This window comes from Peromyscus leucopus, chromosome 15 (assembly GCF_004664715.2).
Source record: "Peromyscus leucopus breed LL Stock chromosome 15, UCI_PerLeu_2.1, whole genome shotgun sequence".
NCBI lineage: Eukaryota > Metazoa > Chordata > Mammalia > Rodentia > Cricetidae > Peromyscus > Peromyscus leucopus.
In genome coordinates this window covers 69111484-69124048 of record NC_051076.1, presented here as the reverse complement: position 1 = coordinate 69124048, position 12565 = coordinate 69111484, and the positions used below count along the sequence as shown (strand labels likewise).

At 40.6% G+C, this 12565-nt stretch overlaps 1 protein-coding gene and 1 non-coding gene across 8 annotated transcripts in view; both read right to left on the bottom strand.

The window, feature by feature from the left end:
• Window positions 1–12565, bottom strand: part of Epb41l5 (erythrocyte membrane protein band 4.1 like 5) — a 121399-nt gene that overhangs the window by 64287 nt on the left and 44547 nt on the right. For 6 of the 7 annotated variants that reach the window (XM_028879804.2, XM_028879805.2, XM_037211481.1 and 3 more), the window contains 5 exons: window positions 11677–11846; window positions 10389–10495; window positions 8469–8496; window positions 1286–1325; window positions 795–910 (listed from right to left, as the gene is read on the bottom strand). In XM_028879804.2, the coding sequence (XP_028735637.1) occupies window positions 795–910; window positions 1286–1325; window positions 8469–8496; window positions 10389–10495; window positions 11677–11846 (461 nt within the window). The remainder of the gene's footprint in view (window positions 1–794; window positions 911–1285; window positions 1326–8468; window positions 8497–10388; window positions 10496–11676; window positions 11847–12565) is intronic. The other variant, XM_037211482.1, reaches the window with a different exon arrangement.
• Window positions 10655–10761, bottom strand: LOC114700246. Its single transcript, XR_003735647.1, has one exon. It is a non-coding gene; the product is annotated as a U6 spliceosomal RNA (small nuclear RNA).

The following is a 12565-nucleotide window of genomic DNA, read 5'->3' as shown; positions in this document are numbered from 1 at the left end:
AGGGAGAAAATCCTCCTCAATTTTAACTGCATGTTATCTGGGACTGAAATAAAATACATCCAACCATCACAGCAAAGCAACCTGCCGTTAGTTAAGCCAACAATACCAGTGAAAGGAGTGCATAGCACAGACCAGAGACAGTCACCAACCACTGCTGACCCACCACCATGAAGGAAGAACCGGCTGCACAGAAAGCTGACCCAAACCTTGAGATCACCACAGACACTCATCAAGTTCCAGCTATTAACAAATTAAGAGCAAGAGAAAGAGAGAAATACCATGAATCATCCAAGTGCATCCAATAAACAGACAGAAAGCTTGAACAGATGATACATCCATAGGACCACTGGGCCCAAATAATTTCCAACGAGCCCTCCCCAAGCCACAGAGCTTTCTAGGAAAGCACAAACCCAACTGATTAAATCCAACAAGCCACAAAGTATCCATATTTGTGTATTTACCATTTACATAAATAGCTTTACTTTCATTGAATTATTTCTCTAGTTCCCCAAACTGGAATATTTTTCTTTTTTTTTTTTTTTTCAGGCTTTAATCAATCACTCCAGATCACATTAATGAAAGTAAAGCTGTCTTATCTTCTGCCTCTAGACAACTGTCCTCCCTTCTCATCTACAAACCTTATGCTCACCATCCCTGACTGCTCAGTCTAGCTCCTTTTCAGTTCACAAATATGAATAATTTGTTTTCAATCAATTAAAGTGATTCAAGATTATAGCTTAAAAGTTCAGAATATAATTATGCAAGAAAGATTTTGGTTTAGGAAGTTAACAAACCATTTTCTGTCGTGTTGGTTTACTGCAGAATTCGGTGGAAGGTTCTCTATCTCCACCAGCACCGAACCAGAAGATGAGGAAGAAGTCACAGGCACAGGAGACCTCATACTCCAAGCCTTGGGGCAAAAATTATAAAAGTCATTTGTTTTGCCTATAAGTAAGGTCAAATATTAACAAACAGAAATACTAATGCCAAGAAATACAACATTAAAATGGAGTGCCATCTATATAGTACATAAATATAATATAATTAAATGTTTGAATTTTAATACACTAATTTTAGATAGTAAATAAACATTCACAACGTACTGATGCCCCAGAGTTATAGGGACAGAAAATACAAACCATCAGTATCTTAGTAAAACAAGAGAAGTGTTGGGGGTAAGAAATGTACAAAACTTGTAATATCATACACTACAAAAATCCCATTAATACATGACAGTCAAATTAACTATGTGCTCTGGTGTCTTAGGAACTCACTATTGTCTTACCTGTTGGGAGTCATTATTCTGGGTTGAAGCATTATGAACACTATAATGAAAAAAAAAAAAAACCCTATTAAAAAAACCTATATGTAAGGATTTGGAGGGAAGAAAGAGGAGCAATGCAATTAAAATACAACCTTAAAAAAAAAAAGCTAACCAAACGAACATGTATATAGACCCAAATCGGAACAGAATTGATTATAAACTGTTTCCTTAAAATGTATGTAAAGGGGCTGGAGAGACAGCTCGGGGTTGGCTGCTCTTCTGGAGGACACGGGTTTAATTCCCAGCATCCACATGACAGCTCGCAACTGTATGAAACTCCAGTTCCAGGGAATCTGACACCTTCACACCAATGCACATAAAATAAAATTTTAAAAAATGTATTTAAAGTAAGCTCAACAAAGTTTAAAAATACATATCTAACTTGTACATTAAAGTTTGAAATAGTTTGCATAGTTTGAAATTTTTTCATGGAATCAACACCAGTGATATCTTGTGTTTATGAATTCATCCATATAAATATCTTAGATATCTTTAAGGTATTAATCCATGTTTAGAAATTGAATTGTTGTATCATTGAGAAAATGAAATCCCAAAGCATAATTTTGATAAGTTTGACATATGTATACACACACATAAAGTTTGCCTGTTATTTTACATTAACTTTTATTTTTAATGTTGTATATGCATAATTATAATTTGTCTTTTTATTACTACCAATAAAATAAAGCATTATAGGTTTTAAAAAACCCTACATATAAAATTCTAGATTATTACTTTCTAATTTTTTGTCTTTTTGAAATAGGGTCTCATTACATAATTCTGGCTGATCTGGAAATTGATATGTAGACCAGTCTGGCCTCAAACTCAGATCTATCTGCCACTGCCTTTGGAGTGCTGAGATCAGAGACATGTGACAAGATGCTTTACTTTCTAAGATTACATATACACCATTCAAAGCAGCACCAACATTGTTACTGTTTTGTTTCCAGCTAAATTGTTTTGATGCTTCCTCAAGCTGCAGTTGTCATAGTTACTATCAAACACCTGCTTTTCTATGGCTGTTTATATTTTCCATATATACACCTTTTAATTGACCTTACATTACTAGTAATCTCAACACGTGCCTATGAGGTGCCTTGAGCCAAACAGGGCATTGAGCATTCCCATCCTAGTATCATTTATATTTAGAACCTTCAAATTTCTCTTCTAGATCTTCATGAAGAGTTTTAGAAGGTTTATATAACCTAACTCAGTCATTCTCAACCTCCCTAATGCTGTGGCCCTTTAATACAGTTCCTCATGTTGTAGTGACCCCAACCATAAATTTATTTTGTTGCTACTTCTTAACTGTAATTTTGCTACTGTTATGAATCATAATGTAAATATCTGATATACAACCCCTGTGAAAGGGTCATTTGACCCCCAAAGGAGTTGTGACGCACAGGTTGAGAACCTAACTGGAAGAACCTAATTGGTCTTCCTTCCCATATCTGATTTTTTTGTTTTGTTTTTTTGAGACAGGATTTCTCTGTGTAGTTTTGGTGCCTGTCCTAGAACTCACTCCATAGACCAGGCTGGCCTCCAACTCACAGAGATCCACCTGCCTCTACTTCCCAAGTGCTGGGATTAAAGGCGTGCACCACCACCGCCTGACCCATATCTGATTTTTAATGTTATTTCATTTATTTATTTATGTATATATGTATGTATGTATGTATGTATGTATGTATGTATCTATCTATCTATCTATCTATCTATCTATCTATCTATCTATCTATCTATCTATTTTTGGTTTTTCAAGACAAGGTTTTTCTCTGTAGCCTCGGCTGTCCTGGAACTTGCTCTGTAGACCATGCTTGCCTCATACTCACAGACACATACCCGTGTCTGCATCTTAAGTGTTGGGATTAAAGGTGTGTGCCATCCCCGCCTGTCTAGTTTTTAAATTAATAATTCTGTCACTGTTTGTGAAGTACTCAGTTTTATATAATTCGTGCGAACTGTTCTACTTAGCACAGGAGAGACGGTAATGGGACTCAACTTTGTCACAAGCATCGCACCTTTGCAGAACATCCCTTTATTCAAAATCACATGAAGGTAGGAAGGTTTAAACGTTCACTTTGTTTGGAGGTCAGGACAACTGGCCGGAGGTTCTCCCCCTCCACCACATGGGTCCTGAGGACTGAACTCAGGGCATCAGGCTCTGGGGCAGGTACCTTTATCCACTGACTTATCTCATCATCCCTCACTTAAAAAACAATTCATTCTACTTCTATTTGTGTGTTGTGTGTGTGTGTGTGTGTGTGTGTGTGTGTGTGAGAGAGAGAGAGAGAGAGTGTGTGTGTGTATCCATGTGTGCACACATGTATGAGGGTACCTGAAGAGGCCAGAGAAGCCTTGGATCCCTTGGGCCTGGAGTTACAGGCAGTTGTGAGTTGTCCAATGAGGAAGTTGGGAATCAAACGAATTCTCTGGAGAACAGCCAGCATGCTTAATCACTGAATCTCAATTATTCTTTTATTACTGACTTTTAAGTGCTGAATTTCCAGGAGACTCGAGTCTGATTCCCAGCTCCCTCTTCCCAGACTATAGCATTCTGGTGAAAGTGACCTCCTAGTCCGCACATTAAATCTCACCAAGCCTCCTTGGAGCAGCAATTAGCCTCAATGAATCTATGGTTCCTTTGTTACTTTTAAACATTTCTTTCATCTGTGAATAACTTCAGTAACAACAACAAATTCAAACAATTTAAACTTGAGAAAAATATCTCTCATAATAAGCCATATTAACTAAATCAAAGCTTCCTGTTTAGAATAATATGAAATGTAAAAAACATTACTTTTCTCATAACTTCTTAATAATTAAAAAGTAGGGCTGGTATGTAGCTCACTGGCAGAATGCTTGTCTAGCATCCAGGAGGCCCTGGGTTTGATGTTTAATACTACAAAGACAGAAATCAACAAATAAAGCATCATTAACGAAGAGACAATTGAAGTTAATTCAAGACATTTGATGAAGGGACCAGTATTCGGCACAAGACACCGAGAGACCAAGTTCCCAGCACTAAGGAGATTTATTCGCCCCAGAGGGACGAAGTGCAGGGAATAAGAGACAAAGACAGGAGCTAGAGGACAAGGAAGAAGGGAAAGTAACAAAGGAGAGGGGAAGGGGTGTCTGTCTCGGCGGGGACATAGAGCTGCTTCTACATACAGGGGAGACGGACGCGGTACACAGGAAAATGGCGGTTCAGAAAGGGAAAGGGAAAGAAACCCTGTGTTAGGATGAGGTGTTTAGTTTTAATTGGGCATGTTAATTAGGGCAGCCAAAGGGGGCTTTGGATGCTGGACTTCAATGCTTTGATAGTCAGTCTCAGGAGGAGGAAGGAGCCAAATAAGGGAACAGACCCTGTGGCTGGCTTCAGGAGTGTAACGTAGCAGCTTTTAGCAAGGCAGGGGGACTGGGGAGAAGGGCAAGGCCCTCCAGAGCCATGCTTGTCATGCTCTGGCTGGCTGGGTTCCCTTGCACTTGATTTGTGAACTTGATCAGAAATGTATGTTCTATTCGGAGCATCTTGGAGAAGGGCTTTGTAAAGGGCCACAGGCAGTAACTGACCCTTTTCACTCATATATAGCCTCTGCTTAATTTCCTTCCTCTGTTCTGGCTCTACGCTGCTTTAACCCAGGTATGACAGCATATGCCTACAGTCCCACCGCTCAGTTAGAAGGACGCTCAGGGAGGAGAGTGTCTTGAGTTCAGGCGGTCGGGCTAGCCTGTGCAGCATACCAAGGCCTCTTCATTTAGAAAAAGAAAACATATTAGTGACTATGAACATCAACTATCCTTTAAAACACTACCTTTTCTTCATGGACTTCTAGTCCATGCTCACAAGGAGAGACTGACACCAGCAATTTACAAACCTGTTATTCAAACTGGTATATTTTATGAAACAGCAAAGTACAAGGTCGAGAAATGTTTTTGGTCAAATAGACCCTATTAAAAAAGGCACTGTTCTCCAGTCCACTGGAGCAAAACCATCCATGCGAACAGAACGGCAAGGGTAAGAGCGAAGGGCATGCATGCCAGTCCAAACTCAGGTTGTCCTGAGATTGTATGAAAGAAAGAGAGGTACCTAGTAACCTTCAGGGCAGGGTGGTGGTGGTGGGGGTGTGGGGGGGGTGGGAGAGGGGGGGCTGTCTCACCATTTAACTTCTGAAAGCCTATTACAAACACACCACATACACGTAAGTGTATGTGTCCTTGGAGGCCAACTCAGATCATCTGGAGCTGTGAGCCACTCAACTTAGTCTTTTATAATCTTTGAGATTATAATTATACCATTTCTCCCTCCAAAGGGCCATCATTTCTTCAGTAGCCTGTTTCTGTGGTCTTCTAGAGTCAGAAGCATCACTAATGAAGAGACATTTACCCACTGAAGTAAAACTGACTCCAATTCTGGAAAAGAGACCATGCTTATACTTACTACGCTCTGATTAGAAACTTGTATTTCAGAACATCTTAGAGAAAGGACTTTGCAAAGAAAAACCTTAATTGTTCAACATCATATCACTGCTTAAATAGTTTCTTTATTTCTACTACTTTCACGGCATATCTTTAAGGTGAAATGTCATGTCCTAGTCTGTTCCAAGAAAGCAAGACACGATCTACTAAATAAACAAACACCATTTAAAAAAACAGAGAGCTAATATGCCTCGTCAATTTCCTCGTAAGAACAGTTTCTAAATAATTCAAAAGAAAAACAAAAAAAATCTAAAGCACAGCGCCAAGAAAGGCACAAAAATGCACTTTTTAATCTGAAGTTTTCAGTAGAAACCCTCGCTTCCTCCCAACTCCTTACTCATTTTAGTCTTAACAGCATCAAGAGTCCTTGTTCCCAGCAGCCACGTGTTTCTGTAATGGGTCACTAATCACAAGCCGGCTCTAGTTTTAAGTGAAGAAAACCGAACAGGAAAATTCCGAGGCTGGAAAGACGGCTCAGCAGGTCAAGGCACTTGCTGCCAAGACCGACACCTGTCAGCAGGACTGCAATCCCTAGAACCCATGAGGTGCAGCTCTTCTAAGCTGTCCTCTACCCTCCACACGGGTACTGGGGTACATGCACAACTAAACATGCACTGCTACAACTAAACCCACCAAATAAATAAACAAATGTAATAAACATTTCTTTTACGGTATAGTTGACTACTCAGTATCTGAAAAATAACAAACCTCTTTTGATTGAAGAATTTCTAATTCAGACAGACAGACAGACCTATCCACCCCCACCCCACACAAAGGTATATTTGCATGTATATTCTGAATCTGATTTTATTACAGTAATAATTATATTTATATAATATATAAAAATTCACAACACGTATAGAATTACAATATAATTTATAAATTATATAAGATTTAATAAGGATAATAATGACAGTTGTTGTTATTACTATGTCTTTTTTGAGACAAGGTCTTACTCAAGTAGACCAGGCTGGCCTCAGACTCATCCAGATCCAAATCTGCCTGCGTCTGCCTCCTAAGTGCTGAGATTAAAGGCGTGTGTAATAAGCATTCTGGGAGACACTAATACGTACTACTAAAATGAATGGAGCCACCAGGATCAAGTCTTAACACATTTAAAGGAACTAAAATAATCTACAACACACTTTGTAACCAAAAAAAAAAAAAAAAAAATAGAAAATTTAAGATATTCACACGTATGGGGAAATTAGGCAATATATTCCTGAGTAACCAACATGGATTAAAAAACAATGTGGGATGAACCAAAAAATGTAAACGCAACACACCAAGATTTACAGGATGCAATTAAATGTGCTCAAGGGGAACTTTACAGCTGGAAGCTTATGGCAGATGTGGTTAGTTCAGGCCAGCAATCTCAGCAGTAGGAAGGCTGGAGCACCAGGATCTGGAGTTCAAATTTAGTCAGGGTACACAGCAAGCTTGAGATCAGCCTGGCCCGATGAGACCATCTCAAAAACATGAAAAATAAACAAAAGTCTCAAGTGGCCCAACCCCACCCTAAGATAACATAAAGAATAAGAAATTGGGTGTGTTGGTGCATCCTTCTAAACCCCAGCACTCTGAAGGTAAAGCAGAAAGACCCCAAGTGTAAGGCTAGTGTGGGTCCTCTTAAGATCTTGTTTCAAACAACTAAGAAACAGGCTAGGCCTGGTGGGCAAGCTGAGAGTTCCAGGCCAGCCAGAGCTGCAAAGTGAGACTGTCTCAGACACAAACTGAAAACAGGACAAAGAAGCAATCCCAGGATGTAGCTCTCTCTGTGGGAGAGCACCTGCCCATATAGCACACATAAGGTCCTGGGGGACAAAAAAACAAGAAGGAAGGCAGGCAGAAGTAGCCAGACCAAACGACATCTTAAGTAAGAAGAAGAAACAGGTATTAGAGCATGAATTAATGAAAGGCTAACAAACAGACCAATACTCAGCTGGACTAAGAAAAAAGGAAGAAATCAGTTAAAATGAGAAAGGAATCAGGTATAACACAATTAATTGATCTTATAGAAAAAAGACTGGAAAAATACGAACTACATTCCCAGGAATTAAGATAGCCTAAAACATGTCTACAAGAGGTGACTGAATTAAGAATTTAAAAATCAGACTAGAGATAATCCAGGTTAGATGGCTTTGATGAATACTGTCACAGTATTAAGAAAGAGTTCCTATCAATTCCTTACAAACTCTTCTTAAAAAACAGGAGAGGAAGGACTATTTACCAACTTATTCTGTGAGATCATGAATCGCTCTCATACCAAAACTGGAAAAGGAGTCTAAGAAATGCATGGACAGACACCTCTGATGAATATAGACACAGAGATCAACAAATACTAGCAAGCCAGAGCCAGTAACATGGAAGTGAGAGTCATATACCATGACTGAGTGCAATTCATCCCAGAAGCAAATTGCTTTTGCCATTCTCCATATAACATAGCTACTCCCACCCTACTACTCTACTCCTGTAAGCAGCTTAACTGTTCTGAATGTCACTTTTATTGGTGTTTATTTGTTCCCTATTCTCCTCCCAATGCCTATGAAAAACCTGACATTTGGCAAGGTTTTCAACAAATATTTGTTTAACTAATTATAGCAGCTATATAAATTGCACAACTAGGAAAATTGTCTCAGTTCCTACATTGCAAGGCATTACTCACCCAAGATCTTCAGGTTTTGTTGTGCTTGCTGACAAGAGAAAAGATAACATCTTATTAGTCCACCCCGCATGACAAATTGCTGCACTATTCAAAGTAAATCCGTGACTAACTGTGAAAACACACACAGGCTGTGCTGCAGGTCAGACCAGTAAGGCCAGCAGCAGCTACTTCTGTTTTTCAATAAAACACTGTGTGCATCTATTCTTTTCTTTCCCAGGCTTTCACTTTTGTTTATGTGGACCTGAATGTGTCTGTGTGGCTGGCTATGTGCACAAGACCACAGGTTCCCCTGGAGCTCAGAAGAGAGCTGGGGTTACGGGTCCTTTGAGCCACTTGATGTGGGAGCCGGGACCAAACTTGGGTCTTCTGCAAGGGCAGTACACTCTCTTAACTGCTGAGTCATCTCTCCAGCTCAACATCATTCATTTAAAAGTTCCATTAAAAATGTATTGTTGTGTGCATGTCAGTACCACAGAGCATGCATAAGAGCAAGGACAATTCATGGGAGTCCATTCTCTCTTTTTGAAACAATGTGGGTCCTGGGGATCAAACGCAGGTCATCAGGCATAGCGACCAGCAACTTGACTCATGAGCCAAACTGCTGGTTCACATCTGTTCCTTTAAACTAATTTCTTATAAGCCTCCTGGATGAAGGAACTGATTCTGAATTGTGACAGTTGAAAAGACGAGGTAACAGGGCTCTGAGCCATCCCGGAACTATTCGAATCTATAGCTATATACTTGACTCTATGAGCACACAGAGTGAGTATGGACCAGTCAGAAGAACCAGGCAACAGCAGCACGGCTGCCCTCAGACCGCGGCGTGTTTTGTACAACACTGACCCAGCAGCAGACACGCCCACCCAACTGTGTTTTAGAAGTTCAAGTCTGGAACCTAACACAAGCTTTAGTTTACTTTTTTCAAGGAAACTATGCTTTCCTTACATAGGTGAAGGATCTTAAGTGGCAGATAACATTTATGAATTTGTAAACATCTATAAATATCTATGCATGACAGATACCGATAATTAAAAATTTAAATTTGATTTAGTAGAATTTCTAACAGTAAATTACAATATGGAACAGTATCATTCACTCATTTTTATACTGTTTTCCTGAGTGTCTCTGGGTGGGAAGTGTGGGGGTCAGCAGATAACTTTGTGGAGTCTGTTTTCTTTCACTATGTGGTCCTGGAGACTGAACTTAGGTCAGTCCCACTGGGCAGCAAGCACCTTAAAAAGTGCCTTTATCTCATCAGCCTAATATGAATAATTTTTGCTGAAAAATTCTTTGGGGGCTGGAATGATGACTCAGAGGTATTTGCTGCTCTTCCAGAGGACCTGGTTCAAGTCTCAGCAGCCACATGGTGGCTCACAACTGTCTCTAACTCCAGTTCCAGGGCACTGGTCTTCACATGGTTCATAAAATGGCACACAGGCACACATGCATGCACACACCCTCTCCCCTACAAAATAATCAATCTAATTTACTCATTACATGCTAATATTAAAAACCATTCAAGCTGGGGTGGTGGTGACGCACACCTTTAATCCCAGCACTCGGGAGGCAGAGGCAGGTGGATCTCTGTGAGTTCGAGGCCAGCCTGGTCTGCAGAGCGAGATCCAGGAAAGGCGCAAAGCTACACAGAGAAACCCTGTCTCAAAAAACCAAAAAACTGCTCTAGTACAGACATACTAAAAAGAAAAACTAAGTGCAAACAAAAACACTGCTCCTGTCATCTGAACTGGGCTACTATCAAGTTTAATCCCAGCTAGATACAGAAGCCGTCATAATGAACAGTTTTAATAAACTGAAAACGACTTAAGAAGACTCAGGCGGCTTCCTCTCCAGCAAACAAGGAGTGCTAGCACATGAAGACGGGCAGGAAGGACAGGCCTTTGGAACAGGGCTGCACGTCACCTTTCATTTGGAGGGTCCGCCGGGAGTATCGCTTACTGGGCCTTCTTTCAAAGGAGGTTGATCTTCTTGCTTTGTTAGTTTTTGTGGTCTGATATTCTGTTTTTCCACTAAAATAAAGGAGGCAAGTCAACAGTAAGACAATCTAAGGCAACCAGCACAGGGGTAAGATGTCTGCACTCAGATTATCCTGCGAAGAAGCATCCAGAAGGGAACTACTACCCATAGTTCTGCTTTTTCTCTTTACCAAAAAAAAAAAATTTTTTTTTTTTAATATGGAACGCTTCACGAATTTGTGTGTCATCCTTGCGCAGAGGCCATGCTAATCTTCTCTGTATCATTCCAATTTTAGTATATGTGCTGCCGAAGCAAGCACCCAAATATTTTTTTTTTAATTCCCCAGGCTTTGGTAAAATATGTAACATTAATAATAGAGGATTTCTCCTAAGCATGTGTATCACCTACAAACATATTAAACCATGAGAGAATGCCCAAGCTCTCAGGGAAGCAACCTCTAATTTCCTAACCACATGAATCAATGCAAAATGTGTAATCCAAAACAAGATTTCTAGTTACTTCTCCTTCTGTGGTCCTGTGGATTTAACTGCAGGCCTTATACATGGCAGCAGGCACTCTACCAACGGGCTATGTCCTCAGCCCTAACTCCAGTTACTTTTTCTGTATTTCCACAAAAATTGTCCAGAAACGTTTACAAACTGCTATTGTACTTCTTAGAAGGACACCTCAGCATTCTGACATGGGTAGAACAGGAATTCTCAGGAAGTTCCCTGTGACTGACGTGCTCCATGCCGGGCCCCCTCAGCCCTTCTTTAAATGAGTCCACAGACATGCTGCAGACTCACCCTGACCAGCTACGCAGACGTAACATGAACTGCAACATTTCAAATTCATGACAAAGGAGCCAGTAAGAGCAACTGGTCTTTAGGTTTATAGAGAACCAAAGGATTATTCATACTAATATCCCATACATTTTTCTGTATGAGAGCAACCTGTTAGATGGAAAATTCACCTTGTTATATAAATTTAAAATGTGGCTTGATTACTATATATAAAATGTGTCAATATATAAATCAATAATATGACTTATTTCCCATCTACTCAAGAAATAATTATCAATAATATTACATCTTTATAAATTTTGGCCAATAAATATCTTTGGCAACATACTTTATTTCTCTGTCTTGATTTCTGCCTCAGTAAAATTAGTGTTGGCTTAACTTTTCTGGCCTGTATGCAAGAGAGGGTGATGTCCAAACTTAGGGAAATTAACCTGTATCGAAACCGCGATCCTAGGCGAATGAATCCTGACCGATGAGCACTCTTTTGGACAGGTCCTCGGAGACGGAAGAAGGCATGGTGCTCCACGGCGCATTTCCATAAGTGTTTGCAGGCCTTTGGATGTTCTAGTCTAAAGACAAAGGTATGCTCTTGTTCTTTACCCTGGAAGAGACAAAGTGCTGTTTATGAAGTCAGTCATGTCTCCCATTTCAGCAATACAAATACAACCATACCAATACCAAAAGGCAGCCACGAGCGTAGTGAATGCCTATAATCCCAGCAACCGGGAGGAATGCCACCAGGTCAGGCCAGCATGGCATACACAGTAAGTGCCAGGCCAGCTGGACTACAGAGTGAGATGAGACTTTGTCTTGAAATAAAACAGTGCAGAAAAGTAATAACAAAGGTCCTAGAGAGATGGCTCGGTGGTTGAGAGTAGGCAAAGCTCTTTCAGGACACATTTGGCTCCCAGCACCCACAGACAGCTCACAACAGCCTATAAATCCAGCTCTACAAGATCTCATGTCTTCAAGGTCATCTGCACTAACCACCCACCCACACCCTATACACATAATTACAAATGAAATAAACCGCCAGGTGGTGGTGGCGGCGGCGGCTGCGGCGGCGGCGGGGCGGCGGGCTGCGGCGGCGGCTGCGGCGGCGGCGGCGGCGGCGGCAGCAGCAGCAGCAGCAGCAGCAGCAGCGGCGGCCGCCTTTAATCCCAGCATTCGGGAGGCAGAGCCAGGCGGATCTCTGTGAGTTCGAGGCCAGCCTGGGCTACAGAGTGAGTTCCAAGAAAGGTGCAAAGCTACACAGAGAAACCCTGTCTTGAAAAAACCAAATGAAATAAACTTAAAAATAAAAATAAATAAATAAAATAA